The sequence below is a fragment of the Gadus chalcogrammus genome, chromosome 8, assembly GCF_026213295.1.
Source record: "Gadus chalcogrammus isolate NIFS_2021 chromosome 8, NIFS_Gcha_1.0, whole genome shotgun sequence".
Lineage (NCBI taxonomy): Eukaryota > Metazoa > Chordata > Actinopteri > Gadiformes > Gadidae > Gadus > Gadus chalcogrammus.
This window is the reverse complement of record NC_079419.1, coordinates 1,303,554-1,323,116: the sequence shown is the minus strand read 5'-3', so window position 1 is coordinate 1,323,116 and position 19,563 is coordinate 1,303,554. Positions and strand designations below refer to the sequence as shown.

The 19,563-nt window shown below is 44.7% G+C and overlaps 1 protein-coding gene across 6 annotated transcripts; it reads right to left on the bottom strand.

Moving 5' to 3' along the window:
* Window positions 1-1,178: 1,178 nt before the first annotated feature.
* On the bottom strand, window positions 1,179-8,571 carry fubp1 (far upstream element (FUSE) binding protein 1). Of its 6 annotated transcripts, none has more exons than XM_056596165.1 (19): window positions 8,432-8,571; window positions 7,868-7,991; window positions 7,203-7,238; window positions 7,053-7,101; window positions 6,894-6,940; window positions 6,716-6,787; window positions 6,570-6,627; window positions 6,310-6,472; window positions 6,119-6,217; window positions 5,916-6,029; window positions 5,473-5,815; window positions 5,228-5,388; window positions 4,941-5,092; window positions 4,687-4,763; window positions 4,075-4,218; window positions 3,640-3,714; window positions 3,032-3,094; window positions 1,930-2,084; window positions 1,179-1,588 (listed from the first exon to the last, which is right to left on the bottom strand). In XM_056596165.1, the coding sequence occupies exons 1-19, from the start codon at window positions 8,522-8,524 to the stop codon at window positions 1,580-1,582; spliced, it is 2,034 nt and encodes a 677-aa protein (XP_056452140.1). In that variant the 5' UTR covers window positions 8,525-8,571; the 3' UTR covers window positions 1,179-1,579. The 6 variants fall into 6 exon arrangements, with proteins under 6 accessions (XP_056452140.1, XP_056452141.1, XP_056452142.1 ...); XM_056596166.1 differs by having other exon boundaries at window positions 4,075-4,206; XM_056596167.1 differs by having other exon boundaries at window positions 4,075-4,200.
* Window positions 8,572-19,563: the final 10,992 nt, after the last annotated feature.

Here is a 19,563-nt window from a genome sequence, read left to right as displayed (position 1 = left end):
AGATGGCATTTGAAAACAAGTCAAATCATACCGCGTTCTAAACCACATTGCACTTGGCAGATCACATGTCGACAACATGGAAAAACAACCACATGAACAGTTCCTATAAACCTTCAGTTTGCCTAGATAAGTCACTCCCTGCATCCGTTTGGTAAGTCAGAATTGCGGCCTATCAAGACTAATCTAAAACAAACTACATTGCAAACCGATTCAATATGCTTTCCGTAATGTTGCAATGCATTTATGTAGACGTTGAAGGAAAATTTTAACATTCTCAAACAGTTAAAAGTACAAGAGATTGAACCAATTCTAAAAGGAATCACAACCGCTCTAACATACTTACCCCAACAAACGGGAGAATTGCAATAATTGGACAAAACTACATTTGCAATTTGGCAAACAGTGAAATAAGCTCTCAGTTATTGTACTTACATTATAGGAGGGCTCAACTCAAGGATGAAGGACTGCTTAGCCAATCGACCCTACAAACCCATATTCTTATGATCAAACACTAACAGAATTGTCAGAGCAAAAACAATGACTTTTGCAGTGGTTTTTATATCAAAAATCTTTAAAAGTCTATACATGGGGTTCATGTGAGACAATTTAAAAAGGAGGAAAAGAGCAAAAACTTTTCAATGCAAATATTATATACGTTACGACAATTTACCTTACTGTCCTGGAAAAGAACAGCACAAAAAATATATACTACGGTGCAACATTTCTTGCGGCCATAATTTCGGAAAAATATCTTCAAACAAAAGAGACACACATACTTGCTTACCGCTTTTCTAAACTGGCCTGTGGGGGAGGAAGTGTCTATGATGGCAGAACAGTGCATACTACCTCAACAAAGATCATCACCAGGCAAGATTAAAGAAACACAACGCCAGAGTATTGCAGTTAATGCATGAGTCAATGCGAAAGGTCTCCAACGACAAAAACATCTGACCGATTCTAAAGAAGCACTCGCATGGAACAACAGGTCTATTGGACTCTGGATAAAAAGGCATGGACGCAACAGGTCTACTAGACAGCCATGAAACTGGTTGCCAAAAGATGAGGGAGAGAGAGAGAGATACAGAAGAGTACAACTTAAAGTCAGCCATTTGAGGGGACTACAAAAATAACCAGGGTCTGAATTTGAAGCTTTTTTTTGATTGACCCACCCCCCCGCCCCAACAGCAAAACAAGAGCATACACAATATAACATCAACCCCTCCTCTAAGCATCCCAACTTACCAACACAGGAGGTTTCATTTCGTTTTATTGCAAAACACAACAGGGAATAGCATTTAAAACTGAGATGATATACATGGCAATGACTACAATTTAACATGAGTTCAAACCACATTGTGTAGATACAGGCCTGGAATGACCACCACTAAAAACAAAGCATTTACAAGATAAGTAAAGGAAAACAAAAAAAAAAGGAGGACATGTTCGCCGGACGAGCGGCCGTCTACGAGCACACCTTCAAACCAAGGAAATTTAAGATCTTCATCAAGGCGTCTGCATCCAAACATTTAACAAAGGATTTGTTTCGACAATGAGGCATTTACTTTATGTCCACGTCACATTACTGGCCCTGCGCAGAAGAAATACATAGAAGATACATTGCATGTTAAGAGCAGAAACACTGGGCGCAGCTTCCCACAAAAGAAAATAACGCCTGTATGGGAGGAAGCGGTGTGGTTAGGCGAGCTGCAGCCTCCAGCTCCCGGCCGACCGACCCTGATGGGGGAAGGGTTAAAGCCAGGGGGGGGGGGGGCGTACAGTTTCTTTAGGAGAACACCAGGGAGGGTCATTAGGGGAGATGGGGGGGGGGGGGGGTTAGTAGGAGACACTTTAAGACATAACGTAGAGGAGAGGGGGGTTGGAGGGACGGGTCTGAGGACGAGTGGGTGCAGGTTATGGAGCGAGGCGTACCTGGGGGGCTTGGGGGGCTCCGCCCATGGCCTGGGGGCTGGCCGTGCCGTAGTAGGCGGCCTGCTGGCGGTAGTACTCGGCCCAGGCAGCGCTGTAGTCCGGCTGCCCTCCGGGCTGGGCGGCGGCGGCCGCCGTGGCCTGGGGCGCGGCTTGACCTTCGGGGGGAAAGAAAACGGAAAAGATTACGACACGTTTGTCACCGGCCACCGGCGGCCTGGTTCGGCACAAACACACTACAGTTTCCTTTCTTTTTTTTTAATTGGCTAATAGGGCGATTAATCCGATTTTTTTTTTTTTGACTCGATTATACTACGATCACAAAAATAATAACTTTTTTTTATTCATTAAATGTTTTAGACAAAGTCGAGACATCTGTATATAATCTAGTTCTCGGTTCCAAGGTTTCTTTTGGGAGACATCCTGAATAAATACATCATGTTTTCCAACTCAAAAATAAATCAATGATTTCTATATTGACCAAAATAAGCACGATTATGATTTTTTTCCATAATCGAGCAGCAGCCCTACTGGTAAGACGGCTTTAACAGGCTCGGTTTGTGAGATGGGGAACGAACCCACCACTGGTACTCAGAGTGGCAGGACAGAAACCCTCTGTTGCTCTGGGGCAGCTGTGGGGGCCACACTCTACTGAAGTGAGAGTGCTGCCAGGGCACGGCCGCCCATTGGATGGGTGACTAACAAACAAGTGATTGGAGGACGCGCATCATCCAAAGTTTTTGCGGCCGATACTTTTAAGCATTTTGCCATTTTAAGATGACTCGATAAGAGTTGCAATGTTAGATCCTAAACCAAAGAAATAGCACGTATAATTAAAGCTAGACTTTGTTTTGTCGCGTCTCTCATGAGAAAGCGATGCCGTCTCACGTCGCCATAATGACAGATATTTTTTAACAGTCAATTTCTAATCAATTGCCAAAACACCATTACTACAATAACTTTACTGGGCTCCTAAACTTCCAAAATGGAGGCAATCATTGCAAATTTGATGTCCTATAGCAGGTGCTGCCGTGAGAACAGCAGCACGTCACCGTGCATAACGATGATGAGCCTTGGTTTTAGGCAGACATGGAACCGGTCCTACCTTGCTTCTTATAGTAATCTTCCCATGCTTTCGTGTAGTCCTGGGGCTGCTGACTCTGTTGGCCTGCAGAAAGGTAAAAACCACCGTTAAACCGCTGCCTCTCCATCCAGTCCACCAGGTCTCAGGCCCAAGGCCCGGCCACCTCAACAACAGGTCGTTATAAAGGGTTTTTGATCCTCTTTATATATGGAAATAAGGTCAAGCAGAACACCCTTCCTTCAACAAGGGGTTGTGTTTCCATTACAACAGTACATTTGATCAGATTAGATGGACACATTGGGGACATAGAGCATTAGTGGGTCATGTTGTTGGGCACCGGACAGGTTTCTGCCGTCGGTTTTCAAATGGCCCGGATTGAGTACTAGGGTTAGTTCTAGGGACAAGCGCCACTCTTAAGTCAAATGGAGAGGGTGAGCGAGTCTGCAAATCCCAGCGCTGAAACCAAAAGCAACACATTGCACCGGTCTAAACAGCGCGGGTTAGGAGGTGAGGACCCAGCTCTGGTCCCCCCCCACCCAGGTGCCATGTCTCTGCTGATAGGCAGCAGGAAGGGGGAGGGCCCGGTTTAGACTGGGTAGGACGTGGACACTGGAGCTACGGTGATATACCCGTTTTCTTGTAATATTCCTCCCAGGCCTTGGTGTAATCTGCCTGTCCGCTCTGACCGGGCGCCTGCGGGCCACCTGTTAAAGACGGTACAACGTGATTGGTCACCATTCCCTTATGGAAGAAAGAAGGAATTAAATGGTAGCATGTCCTCCACCTGCTCAGGTCAGGGGCTCAGACCTAGAGAAGTGAGGGAAACTAACCTGGATTGGGGGGGGGGGGCAATGGAAAGAGTACAGGCCAAATCATAAAGAAGGGAGATGCTCTGATAGCGGAGGAAGGAATTTAGACAAGGTTACCAATTCAACACTGGTCGGAAAATAGGAGGACCAGGCGACACGGGAGGCAGATAAGGCCGGGTTGCGCTACTCTGTGGGGGCCCTCCTCTACAGACACCCAGGTGTGTGTGTGTGTGCGGGGGGGGGGGGGGGGGTTACCTTGGCCGTTGGACTGCGTGGTTCCGGGGGCTCCGCCGGTGGGGGTCATTGGGGCCTGGGGCTGCTGGCCGTACTGGGAGTAGTACGCCGCCCACGCCGCAGCGTTGGCATCAGCAGCAGCTTTGTCTGGACATGTATCGTGACCAAGAGCAGAACGTAAGAATCGACCCGTGGAGGACGGCGTAGGACGACGGGGTTCATAGGTCATAATACGGCTGGGCAGGCCGGCCTAAGATTAAAATCTGATTTCTTTCAAACGGATGCTTATGGTTACCAGACTCTACACGCGCCGTTCTTTCAGCGCATGCTGCCATGTTTATATTTTAAACCTCAGAAAAGGAAGTGCCGTAAATACCCGTTTCAAATAAGTGCACTTGATAAATAAAAATTAGTTCAATATCTTTGTTTATGATATTTCAAATTCCGATTAAAAACTGATTAATCGCCCAGCTCTAGTTCATACTTCTGCAGTTATGGTCACGGTGAGATCGTTTAGCAGAGGACTTCCCCCCTTGCATTCTACATCAATAGGTTAACACCATCACTGTGGTGGTTCTCCCCATCGGGGTAACACACAGCTGGTCATTCGCTCCATCCAGATTAAGGACTCACTAGGGTCAGGCTGGCCCTGCTGCCAGTGGGGGAAGCCGTTGCCCCATCCCTGAGGCTGGTAGGGGGCCGGAGGACCACTGGGGGGAGAGAGAGAGACACCATCAGTATCGGGTTCTACGTCATGTCCCGGTCGATGAGTGTATATTTCTGAGCAACACTTTGATGTGTCCAAGACTAATTAAAGTAACATTAAAGTATGGTCTATGAGCTGACGGCTGGGATGAGTAGAAGGCCAAGCAGAAGCGAGTACTCACTGTGGACCGGGGGGCCCCTGGTTGTAGGGTCCCGGGTTGTAGGGCCCCATTGGAGCACCGGGTGGGCCTGGTGGCCCTGGGGGGCCGTGGGGGCCGGGTCCTCCGTGAGGCCCAGGTGGACCATGGGGTCCTCCCATCGGGGTGACCGGACACTGAAACAAATGAAACCCGAATGCATGAATATTAGCAGACACTTTTTCCGATTGGTCCATCACAACCTGGTCATGACTCTTGGTCATCCAGCAGCCCCTCCACGCAGCATAGGAGGCGCTCTCAAGGAGTCTCACCCCGATCTTCTCCTCCACGAGCTGCCTGGCGTAGTCGATCTGCTGGGGGGAGCCGCGCACGGTGAACATCTTAATGTTGGGGTCGGCGTTGGGCGGGGGGTTCCTCTGGAGCTCGATGCGGGCCCCCGACTGCTGGCTGATGCCCTTTATCGTCTCGCCCCCTGGAGACGAGAGGACGGCCCGTTAATCCCACAACACAGACACCAAAAGGAAACTCTCCCGCCAGCAGCAGCGAGGGTCCTCACCCTTGCCGATGATGAGGCCGGTCTTCATGGTGGGGACGGTGAAGGTGAACTCCTGCAGGCCTCCGGGGGGGCCCATGTTCCAGTTGCCCTGTCCGCGGCCCCGTCCCCTGCCCCCGCCGTGACCCGGGGGCCCGCCGGCCTGCACGCTGCGCAGGAGGTCCGAGATGATGTCGGCCGCGTGCTGGGCCTGCTCGGGCGGGCCCATGATCTGGGCTATCCTCTCCGGCGTGGTGCCGTCGTCTTGTTTGAACTGGATGCGGACGCCCGTGTCGCTCTGGATCTTCTTGATCATCTCGCCGTTCCTACCGATGACGATGCCGACCGCGAACCTCGGCACTGGGACCTGGGGGGGGACATTGAGTAGCAGCCGCGGTCAGGAGAAACCTCTTGTCACCCCGTGCCCGATGTAAGTGGATGGTGGATTAGAAAACGATTTGACTTACTTCAATGTTACTCACATCTAAGCTGTCACCACCCCCCAACCTAGAGCCATACTCCCCCCTCTGCTCTCTGAACCCCTGGTCTCTGATCAGCTCCATCACCAACTCTTTGGCTTGCTGAAAGACACATGGATGGTTAGGAAAGGTGACCTCATCATGGCGCTACTTAAGGTTGCATCGAATGCACATTTTGTAGGACCACCAACCTGAACTTTGAAAGCTTCCCCCGAGATCCGGAGAGGTTTGTCTGCGCCCGTGTTTTGAGGTCCCTCCTGGATCATGACCATCTTAACTCCGGCTCTTTCCTGGTTAATGTAAAATATACACAAAGTTGAGTTCATGTTGGAGATGAGAGAAATTGAGACTGATTGTTTAGCAACCAAGCTTGACAACTAACCTGAAGGCTCTTGATGGTTTCCCCTCCCTTGCCAATGACCAAGCCGGCTTTAGAAGCAGGGACCATGATCTCCTGAACCGACATGCCAGGGCCCTCGTTGTGGTGGAATGCTGGTGTTGGGCGACCCTTCTCCACAATCTCTGTGAGGAGCCTCTTCGCACACCTATAAGGAGTTTGAAAAGACATTAGCTCATGGTACCAATCAGTGTGACGAAATCCCAACTTTATAATAAAAAAAAAACATGTGGAGGAGAACTTACTGGATGGCGTCTGGGGATCCTGTCAATGTCACCGATCTATCGGGCATGCCGCCGCTGTCTGCATGACAAAAAGGAGAAGGATTAGTGTACATGTTCCTGCACATCTCTGGTATGACGCTAACATGTAAATGTAGAAGTGTGTTTACCTGGGGCGATCTGTATTTTACATCCAGATTCCTGCTGCATACGGGATATCTGCTCTCCGCCTCTCCCAATGACTGAAAGTTTAGATAAAGGAGTTACAAAAAAAAAAAGACACTACCGTTTGCCGTAAGAGGTACATTAAAATTCAGTGCGTGTGTGTGTGTCATGCATTTTACTCACTGAATCCAACCATGCCATCGGGAACCTTGAAGTCCTCCGATGCGGACCTAATCAACCAACGAAAGATGTACATTTAGGGGTTGTGAAACATCACAGTCTTACATCAACAATAATAAAATAAGCAGAATACGAAGTGCAAGATGTTTCCCATATATTTACCTTGGGGGACCTCCCATTCCTCCCATTCCGCCCATTCCACCTGAGAAGGCTGTAAAACAAAGGAGCAAGTCAGAAGACATGTAGTCATTGCTAGGTCGTGGAAGACAAACTTACTATATTTTGGATTAAAGTTGAAGAAAATGTACTCACGGTCACTAGGTGCCACTTTCTTTGTCTCTGGTTGGTCTGTGGAGGAGAAACAGCCAACATGAGTACATGCCTATTCACTCATACTCCCACTACTTACAAACATGACCAGGCTTCACCGAACCGATGCACATTTCTGAAAATTGAATACAGACAGCGCCTTGAATACTGAATATGGTTAGACGTCACAGGGAGTACTTTGAAAAGACTGGTTTCTATTCTTCAAGTGTGCATACAAATAACACAAATAAGCTTCCTACCCTGCCCGAGCAAATGACTAATCAATTAAAAAGGATCCCTTGTTGTTTTTAAATATAACAATTTAATTTCCAATAAGAGTCATGATAACTGCACATAAACAATTATGCATGCAGCATTAATCAAGATGACCACAAGTTCGAAACACGCCCTCTTTTCTACTCCAGCCCCAACCTGGCATCAATAACGGAGACCTCCAACAACAGCCCCCCATACAATAGAGTAGCACACATTTAAATAAAGAACTTCGGGCAATTGTAAAAGCATGAGTCACAGCGTTCCGCAATGTACCATACTCAATGAAAAATAAGGCGTTTGGATCTAGAAATACACTACCTTTGTCACATTTCATACAGGCAAGCATGTTAAGTGGGGGGAGAACTATCAATGTATCAATTTAGGCCACTGACCTATATTGAGGTTAGGCATGGGAAAATACCCACCAGCATCTTCCAGGGGCCTTTTCTGGCCTCCGTAGCCAAACTCGTTTGTTGTAGGTGCAGGAACGCCGTCGACTCCGATCTTAGCCGCGATCTATGTATTAGATAATTAAAACAATTGCATTAACCAAACTGATCATGAACATTGAAAAGGTAGCAAGCCGCAAAGGGCGGCCTACGTGCTTTCCCGGAAGACGGAACCAACAAAAGAATGCGGTTACTTCGATGTTAGCTAGCAAGCTACCAAGTTGCGTCGTTGCATAGACAGGATTGAACCAACACAGCTTCGAACGGATTAAAACAAAATTCACATATTCAGCTCGAACCGTGTACCACATTTAAAAAACAAAATTTTCCATTAACACGGGAGAAAAAAATAAACGATAGCTAACCAATTTAGCCCCTTACTCTAGCCTTGCATGATACTGCATGACGTTAGCAGGTAAGCTGACGCGGTCCTTTTCATGTTTTAAATACCATTTAAAAACCGAACTTCGAAGTCTCAAGTAGTGGGAAAAAATACGAGGCCCATACCTGTCTCGCTCGTTGAAGCGCGTCTTTGAAAGCGTCGTTCATCCCGGCGGGCGCGTTAGAGGACGGGGGAGCCACGTTCGAGTAGTCTGCCATGACTGGTGCTGTTTCTCCTCTCGTGCCCGGCGACAGAAGATGGCCGTATTCATTCACGCCCAGTCTCGCGCTCAAATTCAACTCATCGCGAGCTCACGGAGATGCCGTTCCCCAAACCCCCCGCCCCCCCCCCCCGAGGCTGATCGTCACCCGTCGTCCGTCGATACCTCTCTGTTCATCATGATCGATACGAACGACTTCTATACATAACAATGCGATATAGATAGCCCTCTATCGAAGTACTCGGTGCTTATTGAGTGTCGTATATCCGTGCTTCCAAACTGGGTGAGAAAAGAAAGGAGAAAAAAAGAAATGTCTTGTTAAAATAAAGGATGAGAGAAAGAACTGTAATATTCAACATTACTTTATGCCTTGTTGAAATGTCTGTCCCGAAAGTTGGAGATGTTCATAGTTATGTGAGGCTTCATTCATTATCACACACTTCAAATAGTAGGCTACATCCACGCGTCTGGTTACAGCACTGTTCGTTCAACTCCTAAACAGTGGCGTAACATTATGGTGATATGCCCGGGTGCAAATGTTTATTTTGTGCCCCTGAACAGGACTTCCGAGCGGGGGGCTGGTCGCGTTGTCCTACGGTGAGGGTTTCGTATAATTTAGTTAATTAATTAAGGGCGCCACCAGAGGGCGCCCCCGACACATTTGCCGCCCTGGGCGATATTTATTTTTTCCTTCCTCCATGCCATGGGCCCCTGACGCCCTCTGGGCCCCGGTACAGTTCACCGGTTGCACCGTCGATATTTACGCCACTGCTCCTAATGATTCACAGGGCTTCAACAGTATAGCTTGTATTAATAATGTAATGAAACCACATCAGCCTATATTCTTTATGATCTTAAATGTGGATTTCACACGAGCACATCCTGCTGGTCTTTGACAAAAACACATATTCCCCGATCACCATGAATATAATAAAGTATGACTCAGGAGGACAATGTGGAGTCAAACAGAACTTCTAATTTCCTGGTTAACGTGCAGTTCAGCAGAGCACATGGAACTGCCCTGATGAAGCTGGCTCCCAGGCCGTTGTAATACCCTCTCAGTCCGTGCCTTGCGTAGATTCCAGTAAATCCTTGTAATACACCTGAGCTGGGATGGGAAACCGCACAGAAAGCTGTAAGAGACAGACACACTAAATATGAAACAATATGTCATATGTTTAAACAAAAATACGCAGCTTGGCTTGAATTATTCGTTTGCAAACCATTCATACCAAAGAAAGTGTTAATTAAAGTTTAAATAATGCAAGAACAAGTCCACGGCGCAGAGCTACATGCTGCCAATGTAATGGCATTCACATCTGGGTCTGTATATTGGTCCAAATAGATATGTGTCATGTACCCTGGGCCTGTTGCTGTGTGTTCGTATCACCGCCAGTGGGTAGCTGCTCACTTCTCCAGAGGCAAAGGCCACAAACCTGGGGAAAAACAGCTGGGAGTCGCTGTTGTAGGACGGATCCACATATTATCACGGCCAAAAGCTGTGTGCGCCTCCAGACGACATTATTCATCTCAAACTAAAACAAAAAAGGCTTTTTTAAAACATATTTTCAACCTCACTTTGTACTACAGCACTCACCGCATTTTCTGCAGGAAATGCATTTTCTAGTATTGAATGTGATTTACATTTTAAGAAGCATATCGAACCACCTCCCGCACCTTACCCACAGAAAACGGATAATATTTCAAAGGTTGTGCAATAAAGAGAAGAAAAGAGACTGAAGTTGATGGTTGCTATGTTCAGTGTCTGATTACTGTCCAACCATAACTCAACTCATCAACACTCAAATATCAATCTTTGCATTGGCTATACAACCCTCAGCTGAATTTAACTGAAATATGGTTATGGTTCTTAGCAGATGCCTTTTCCAAAAAGATTGTAAAGATCACAGGCATTTCTATGCACAGGAATCCCTTATGCGTGGGATTACATTTTCTAATTCACCTAGGCATTTTCTTCTGCTATCACACATACATGTATTGATGTTCTCCGACTTTTCTCCTGATGGGCGTGTGTTGGAAGTGAACAACATATCCAGAAATTGGTACCCTGGGAATCTCCTGAAAAAGTACTACCTCTGAGGTATATTTTATCCGTAGGAAATGTAAATTACCTTATATGTGAATGAGGTATAGAAAGTCGGTATATCTCACACCACTTCTGGGCGTGTTGATGACACTTAGGTGTGCATTTGCATGTCATTGAGTGTCAACCTAAATTATAATAAGCCTGTTGCCTTTTGTTAGACTGAATTGTTAGAAAATATTTAAATGTTGGCACTGCTTTTCGAGTCATTCATGGTGAACGCTTAAAGATAGGTATTATCATAACCCTAAAAGTACACATCATACAATAAATTAGAATAGGCCTACATGAGTTCACAGTTGCACGCGTACATAGAAAATATTTATTTTATTATTATCAACAACAGTTAGCTGAACACAGAGCTATAGAGAGAGAGAGTTGCGACACGCTATGATCTCGCCCACAGGGTGGTCACGTGGTTCATGTCTCAAGCCTCAATAGTTCCAAACACGCCGCGCAGTCAATGTTATTCTATGGGACGACAGCAGAGATTTCAATATTGAATGGTAAATATGAATGAAAAAAACACATACAAGTATTTGTCTGACTGTTATGGCATTATTGCATATTTGTTAATGTCAGTTTTACCTTTAGAGTGGTTAGATACGTTTTTAAGTTTGAGGGAAAGCTTCACGTTCGTGTTAGCATACTGGCTTAACCCTAACTTTTACCCTACATCTGTATTAAAATCAAAGTAATCAAGATGTTTTACCATGATCATTTTAAGATATGAGCCACACAAAGTATCAAATATATTAAAGAATAACAACTCATTACGCTTGGATGAATGCTTGAATGAATGACTATTTCTCTGCTGAACAACACTGCGAATGGTACGGTAATTGTAAAAAGACAGACCGTGTGAAGATTGTGGGAACCCGCTACCCAAATGAGCCGGGTTCCACGGACAAACGACACTTTGTATTGGGGGTTTAGCCATTTCAGGCATTTATTATATATAAATCAAATCAAAGAAGGAGACGCGGTCTCTAGGGCCTCCGTGGGCCTCCAGGCTCTCTCACACCCGAGCGCTACCTTGCTCTCCCGTTCCCCTGCTGTGCTGGGCTGGTTCTCCTTTTAAGATGGCCCCTCCGCTTTCGGCCAGGTGTCCCCCAATCACCCTGATTGGGGAGCCGAATGGGCTGCTCTCCCTCGCCGGCTGGTGGGTGGGGGTGGTACACCCCGTCCTCCACGGTACCCCGGGCCTGTCCAGGCCGAGGCTTCCGTGGCGGGATGCCACAAGATATACACAGACAGTATATATCCATACTGACTGTGGTCATACCAAAACAAACTCGAGTGACAGCGGCAGCACTGATCCCACCTGTTGCGAACTTAGTCCCTATTAGTCACATCCCGCCCCTTGCAAGCCCCCCCCCCCCCCCCCCCCTTGACTCTACTGATGTCTGAACGACATCAATGTCTGCATATGAAGCATCAACTGTTGATCACCCTCAGGGTCGAAACCTCTAACATACAAATGTGGCGAAAATAAGGAGGACACGTGTGAAAACGGCTTTTATATGTGTGATTTATTTAACAAAGCATATCCTCTTTCAATTTCTTTCTCTCTTTTAAACGGGCCGCACAATTTGTGATCATATAGTGCACCTCACCAAACCTCCAGATCTGAGCGATAATGTCGGCCGCTTTCTGGGCCTGCTCGGGCGGGCCCCTGATCTGGGCTATCCTCTCCGGCGTGGTGCCGTCGTCTTGTTTGAACTGGATGCGGACGCCCGTGTCGCTCTGGATCTTCTTGATCGTCTTGCCTTTGTCACCGATGACGGTTCCGACCCTAAACTGGGACCTGGGGGGGGGGACATTGAGTAGCAACCGCGGTCAGGAGAAACCACTTGACACCCCGTGCCCGATGTAAGTGGATGGTGGATTAGAGATAAGCTATAAAATATAGGCCTATATGTAAATTTGATATTGAAATAGGACATTTTAATTCACACACACACACAAACACAAACACCCATCCACACACCAACATACACACACACAAACACACGCACGCACGCACGCACACAAACACACACACACACACACATACACACTCGCCCGCACACAATTTTAAGGTACAGTTCAGTGCAAAGACAAAGAAGCTTTGTAACTGCTGCTCGGCCTTATGTCCCACCTGGGACGAAGAGGATTAATAATAATAAAAGATCATCGCTTGACAGATGGATAGATACAGGACTACTCTTTTATAATTATTAATTCGGTAAAAACAGAGCTTTTGCGCGGACCTGCCAAGGCAGAGGTCTGCAGAGGTCATCCCATTGCACAGAGGTCATCCCATTGCACAGAGGTCATCCCATTGCACAGAGGTCATCCCATTGCACAGAGGTCATCCCATTGCGCAGAGGTCATCCCGTTGCACAGAGGTCATCCCATTGCACAGAGGTCATCCCATTGCGCAGAGGTCATCCCGTTGCATGTGTAACATACTGGCTCTAGGTACGCCACATAGAAGGGGAGACCACGCAAGTTTCAATCATAATAAGTAAGGAATAATCACAGAGAGGCCGGGCAATAAACAGTTTGATATGCCCGGCTCGTGGAAGGTTACCGCCCGAGACGAAGTCGAGGGCGGTAAGCCGTCCACGAGCCGGGCATATCAAACTGTTTATTGCCCTGCCTTGAGGTGATTATTCAGTTTATTCTACTTCGCGCCGGCCAACATAATAAAACAATTCAAATACTTTAATAATTAGCCTTTCTCTTATTCGTATTGCATGCTTATTAAATGTATACTCTGTTTAAGTTAATCTCCCTCGAAAAGTAGTTCCCTTTAGAACTACGGTGAATACCGTTAGCTCAGCTGTAGGTAACTCGTTTCTATAGCAACCACACAAGGCTGGATCTGATCACTAGTTTAATAACGTAGTTGCTACATTCGTATCAAGTCAGCTTTAATGACGATCGATCAAACATGCACTCCTTGGTTTATTTTTACTATGGACCTCATGTTGGAAATGTATGTGATAGAAAACGATGCAAGCGGCGTATTGATCTACTGTGCTCAGTCAGCAGCAAGTAGAACCGACAAGTCAGCGGGCAATATGCCGGATTAATGCACCCCTCCCAGCCAATCAGAATCGACCATTCTTAAATGAAGTAGAATAAGGACATTTATTAAACAACTAGATATAAGTGTGGTGTAAGTCAGTGTAAAGGAAGAACTCTTAATGTGGTGTGGATCAGTATAGGAGCATTCTACTAAACACAACAGAAGCCAAACCCGCCAGGAGGAGAGAGAGGCCGCCATGTTGGATCCGTATAGACTTTTATCCTCCAGCCAATCACACGCACCTGAGCAGAGACAAGGAGAACACCAATAATCCAATCTGCCCGTGGGCGGGGTTAGCTGGGCCGTCACACATGTAATCGGTCAGTGGGTGGGGGGCCCCATTAGGCTCAAACACTTTATTACCTGCATTCTAGTAAATGTGTGTGCACCGATATCCTTCTGCATCAATTGATGGTGGGGAAATCTGAAATCAGGCAGTTCAAGTTTCCAAATAAAATGTAATGCAGGGAGACTCTCAAGCATTCTGTGTTGCTTTCAAATTTTTTTTTGATTCACTCTTCAGTCCTCTTTTGAGTCTTTTGTTTGGGGAAGTAACCTCTTTAGACGTGCATGGGGCATCTATTTCCATCAACGAGAACATTTTTTAAGATAGCTCATATGTGTTTCAGCAAGTTTCATGTGAACAACGTTCCACACATTCAAAACATATCACGCATATCTGTGTTTTTGGATAGATTTTCGGAACTATGTTATTGAGGCTGAATGAAAACAATAATGCAACGATATTGGCCAATAAGCTATTAAAACATTGATCCCATCTGTTCTGTCCTAGCAGTTGTGTCCTATATAATGGCTATAGGCAGATAGCGAACGGCAAAGAATCACGCTGGGTTGTCTTCTTAAAATGGAGATTTATTGAAGAGTCCAAGCATATTTCTTTCATGTAAAACTATGGAATACAAACAAATATAGAATTACTAATTAGCCAAAATATTCACAATTTCATACACACATATTAGCCCTAGCATGATTTACATGAGGATAAAGAATTAGCTAGGCCAACATAAAATGATATCTTGACAAATTTTAAATGATTGCCTACATATTGACATAAGTGTTGATAATAAATAAAATAAAAATTGAGGTGGACGTTTCCCCTGTGTCCCCCCGCATCTAAAAACAATGCCTGTGGTGCGATGCTGTTCTCTCATATCCTCAATCTGACTGATGAGGCAGGTCAATGGTATCTAACGTCTATCTCTGCTCTATATCTCATTTAATGGCTCGTAGGCTTTCGATGTAAAACCCAAAATATTTTCCAACCTTTTGTCTCTGATAAATATAGCGTATTGCTTTCATTGTAACAAGTTATCTGGTTTCGGAGAACATCCATCTTTACAAAACATATTTTCTATTTAAATATCTAAATAATGTTCTTCCGTCCTTCTTTGTAACAGATTCGTTGATATATCTTGATGAAAAAGGGTATCAGTGTAGACAGCTGGATCAATAAGTGAAATTAATCATCCTCTGTCGGTCGTCCTTCGTCATTCCCATCATCATTCTCATCATCATTCTGATAATCTTTCATTGCTGGTGGAAAAAGAGTGAGTCACATTAGTCCACAGTTTGAACTAAATAAAACCTTGCTCCCTCATGGAGATTTATCCAAATGTTGTTTGTCTGTGCCTTTTTTCAATAGAGCATCATACAGAAAACCTCGATGCTGAACAGGTAAGCCGATTTCCTTTAAATTATACTCTCAAAATATGTTATATAAAAAAATATATGTTATTCACATATTTTACCTCCGATAACTATCCTTTGAATCTCCAAATGTATATGTTAAACCACCATAAATATTGAACATATTAATAAAAATGTTGTTCATAAGATAATTAAACAACAGAACACACGTACATGACATTCTCTTCCCAGAGTCCAAACTGTGACCAAGCTGCCGCCATCTCTTTGAATGTGAGTCTGTTAGGACCCCCTCCTCTCCCTTTGGAGCCCACTGACATAGAACTCAACCCCATAAGCACCTAGGAGGCTCTATGGGAGCTATTGGCTGTAGGTTTAAAGTAAGTATCAGCATTATCTTGCTGACATGAATGAAATAAGTGTGGAAAAGCAGAGTCAACGAAGGCCTACATCCCGAGGGTTACCGACATGTCCCTCATCCACAGCTTCTGCTGCTCCTGAGATGAACCCCGGTTACTGAGCTGACTCCAAGTGGACCCCTTAAAGCTGTGAACCCCTCTATTCCTGGCCCACCTCATCCTGACAGGAGGAGAGGGGGAGGGCTTTATGACAGCCACAATGAACAAAGGAGCCCCCTTCATTCTTCCTCTCACTTTACTTAGAATGACTTGTATGTTAATGTTAACTAGTTAATGTTACAATCAAGGACTGCCTGCGTTATGAATGTATTCCAAAATCACCTATGTGGCTTTTTCATTTGAATGCATGCTTATTGTCTTAGTAGAAGGGATTGTCATTGTTCTCGTGCATGTCACATCTTTATGTTAACCCATATATGTGGTATAGAGGTTTGATTTCTATGATTATACTTGGCTGCTTTACTCAAGGTTGTGTTTGTCACACAGGGCCCGATGCATCGGGTGTTGTGATTGGCCAGTGCATGTTAGAGGTGTCCAAGATTTTTGGAGAATAACATGAAACCATGTTTTGCGCTTGTGTCTTTATCTTTTAAACTTCAGCTTACTCAACCTCTATTATTTGCAAAATCTTTTGCAAAATCTTTTTCAAAGCGTTTTGCGGATTGAAATGTAATTTGAATTTCGCAACACACGGAGCGTGGCGAAGTGGATTGCAATCACGGGGACGCTAGCTTTACAATTTGAATAAAGGAACTCAAAAAATTTGACAATGTTATTCTATTTTTATTGTTATAACTTTTGCAAACTTCATTGAGGATTTCATTGTCACTTTGCATATTAAAACACACCTTGAATAACTTATTTACAAATTACATAATTAAATTGCATAATGAATTGTCAATTGCATAATGTAATGACTTATTAAATTGCAAATTGCAAAGTGCATTGCCATTAGAATTTTGCTACATATATGCTTCCATATCATCTCGTTAAGATGACCCGGAAATACTTTGAGGAAAGGTTGTTTGAATTCTAATAATGCTTAGGAAAGGTGCCTCGATGCAACCTTTAACCCTCCTTTAGCATAGGTTACTCCTGACCAACCTTTACGAAAGGAAAGGAGATATGTGTAACCCATAATCCTTTACGGCGGCAATGTTTAAAGCAACAGGCCGCCGACGAAATTTACCGACTCTATGCGAAGACACATGAGAGACGCGGTAAAGCAGGAGAAGGGAAGAGAAGAAAAGAAAAGAGTTAACCAAACATTATGGAGCAGAGGTGAATAATCTAAAGAACTCATGAAACACCAACATAATAGTTATTTTCATTGCCATAGTTTACACCATAAGAAAATCAAACCAACAACTTCACATTTAAGAAATACTACTGGGGGGGGGGCAGTGAATGCAGTAATAAATTAAGCCTCTTTTTTTCCCAATGTGAATTGGGATTCAAGTGGCCTAAATTATTCCGGTTGGCCAAACGGGAAGAACGCATGGATCGAAAGAGCGCTTGTTGTAGTCCATCTTCGGAAAACTGTAGTTTCACGCTAGAGACGCTAGAGGTCAGTAATACCCGCCACCGCGCAATTGACGTCGGTTAGGAGTCTAATTCATTTTAAACAGGGCTGTCTTTTCCTATGTTCGAAAGGAAGCACCTTTTCATCTCTCCTCGACCCGATGACGAAACGGTCCACAAAGGTTAAGGAAAGGTGGCATAAAGGTGAGGAGATTTGTCTTTCTGAATTGGGCCCTGGCAGCAGTACTGTTATGCACAGGGGCGTAGCCAGGATTTTAGGGCCCCATGAAAGGTTATCTGTATGGCCCCCATGGTGCACACGCCACATTTTGTTCACCATTCATTCTAAATCTATTACAATTATTTTCACGTAATGTAGACAATATATTGGGGACATATCTGCCCAAAGCTGTCACTGCTGCTTTACTTTTTATCATTTACTTATTTTCAAGAACATTATCTTGTTCAAATAATTCATGAATTGTTTTATTTAAAATCGAATAGCCAAATACGATACTTCATGACCTATTGATGAATCAGATATCACTAAAGCCCTTCCCTCTCAGGCTTAACTGTCCTCACCTTTGAACCATTTGCCTCACTGCTGGTTAGACAATGTAAAAAAACATCCATAACGTGTTTCATGTGTGGTAGATATGAAGGAGGATTGTTGAATACGTAATTACATTTAGTTTGTGATGTACCACAATTATTGAATGTTTCATAAAGTTGTATAGTTCTAAAAACATATACGTTTATGAGTTGTAGTTGCATAATGAACATTGTGGTTGCAGATCTACATCGATAGCCATATAGAATCTATCAGTTCTATATATACAGATCTCGATCCACGCATGACTATTGCATTCATGGTCTCTGTTTTGCTGCAAAGTTTTCACAATTTCCCCGGCGCAGGCAAGCGTCAACCCGCTGTATGAAACATTGAGGTCGTGCCTACCTCATTTCTGGTTCAGGCAGGATCACGCAGTTTACACACGAGCAGGGCCGTTGGTACCATTGAGGAGACCGAGCTCATGTCCTCACTATTTTTTTCCTTAAAGAGCACCTATCATGCTTTTTCGACTTTTATGACCTATCAAAGTTGTTATAATGATTTATAGTCATGTTTAACCATACTAAAGTGTCAAATAATGACGTACATGCTTTCAGACGTGTTCCCTGCTGACAGTCTGGGTAGGCTGTGCAGAGCGCTAAACACTCGGGACGCCGCTGGCCATTCACTTGTTCACATTTCCGGGATTTATCTACGTAGAACAATCCGGATTTTCCATGTATGGAGATGCTGCCACATGCTCTTCCGTAAGGTAACCAATCACACCGGAGTGGGGTTGGCAGGAGGGGGGCGAGGGGGCGGAGTAGGACGAAGCCGAGTGTTGACAGAATGCTGAAAGCGCCCATATGAGAGGAAGAGTTTACCGAAAACCTACATCGTTTTTTGTGCTGTGATTCGTGTCAGGTCGCTCTATAGGAGTCATTAATAAGAAATGAAGAACAGAAAAGTAGCATAATAGGTGATCTTTAAGTTTCTTTTCTGTGATAACGGCGCAGGGTAATTAAAACGTGTTTATCCGCTGTTCCACCACTAGGTGGCATACATACTGCTATTGACAATACGACTTCAGTCTCCAGATGGGGAGATCATTTGTGCTCATGGTGAAGGAAGGAAAGCGGCTGAAGTGATGAGAGATTCACTGCCATGTATAAGCAAGCAGTGAAGGTGCAGCAGCACCATTGGTGTTACCCCAACGAAGAAGAGGATTACCGTGAAGCAGCAACGTAGAGGGCATAGCCACAGAAGAAGAGGATTACCGTGAAGCAGCAACATAGAGGGCATAGCCACAGAAGAATCGTCACTTGTTTTGATAGGAGGTAAGACCATAAGCTATGGCATTAGAATAGAATAGAATAGAATAGAATATCTTTATTGTCATTGTAAAGTAAAGTACAACGAAATTAAGTGCAGTCCTTGTTCAGTGCAAAAACATCACATTGAGGTAGTACATATAAATAAATAAATAAATAAATAAATAAAAACTATAATCAACTAAGTACACTAAAAAACACATAAGGCACACCCACACAAACATTCACATTTATAAATGTGCCTACACAAATGTGATACACAACACAACTATGCTCTGGTAGCCACATTTAGTGAGGTTATGGCTGTTGGATAAAAACTGTTTTGTAGTCAGTTTGTTCTCGTTTTCATGGACCTGTATCTCCTGCCT

Bases quoted from the DNA above. Each gene is read 5' to 3' on its own strand.
- fubp1 (XM_056596165.1), bottom strand. From the start codon at position 8,524: ATGGCAGACTACTCGAACGTGGCTCCCCCGTCCTCTAACGCGCCCGCC. The intron at 5,816-5,915 runs GTAAGTCAAATC...GTCCCCCCCCAG, and splicing joins TAGATGTGAGTAACATTGAA to GTCCCAGTGCCGAGGTTCGC. The intron at 5,389-5,472 runs GTGAGGACCCTC...TCTCGTCTCCAG, and splicing joins CGGCCTCATCATCGGCAAGG to GGGGCGAGACGATAAAGGGC.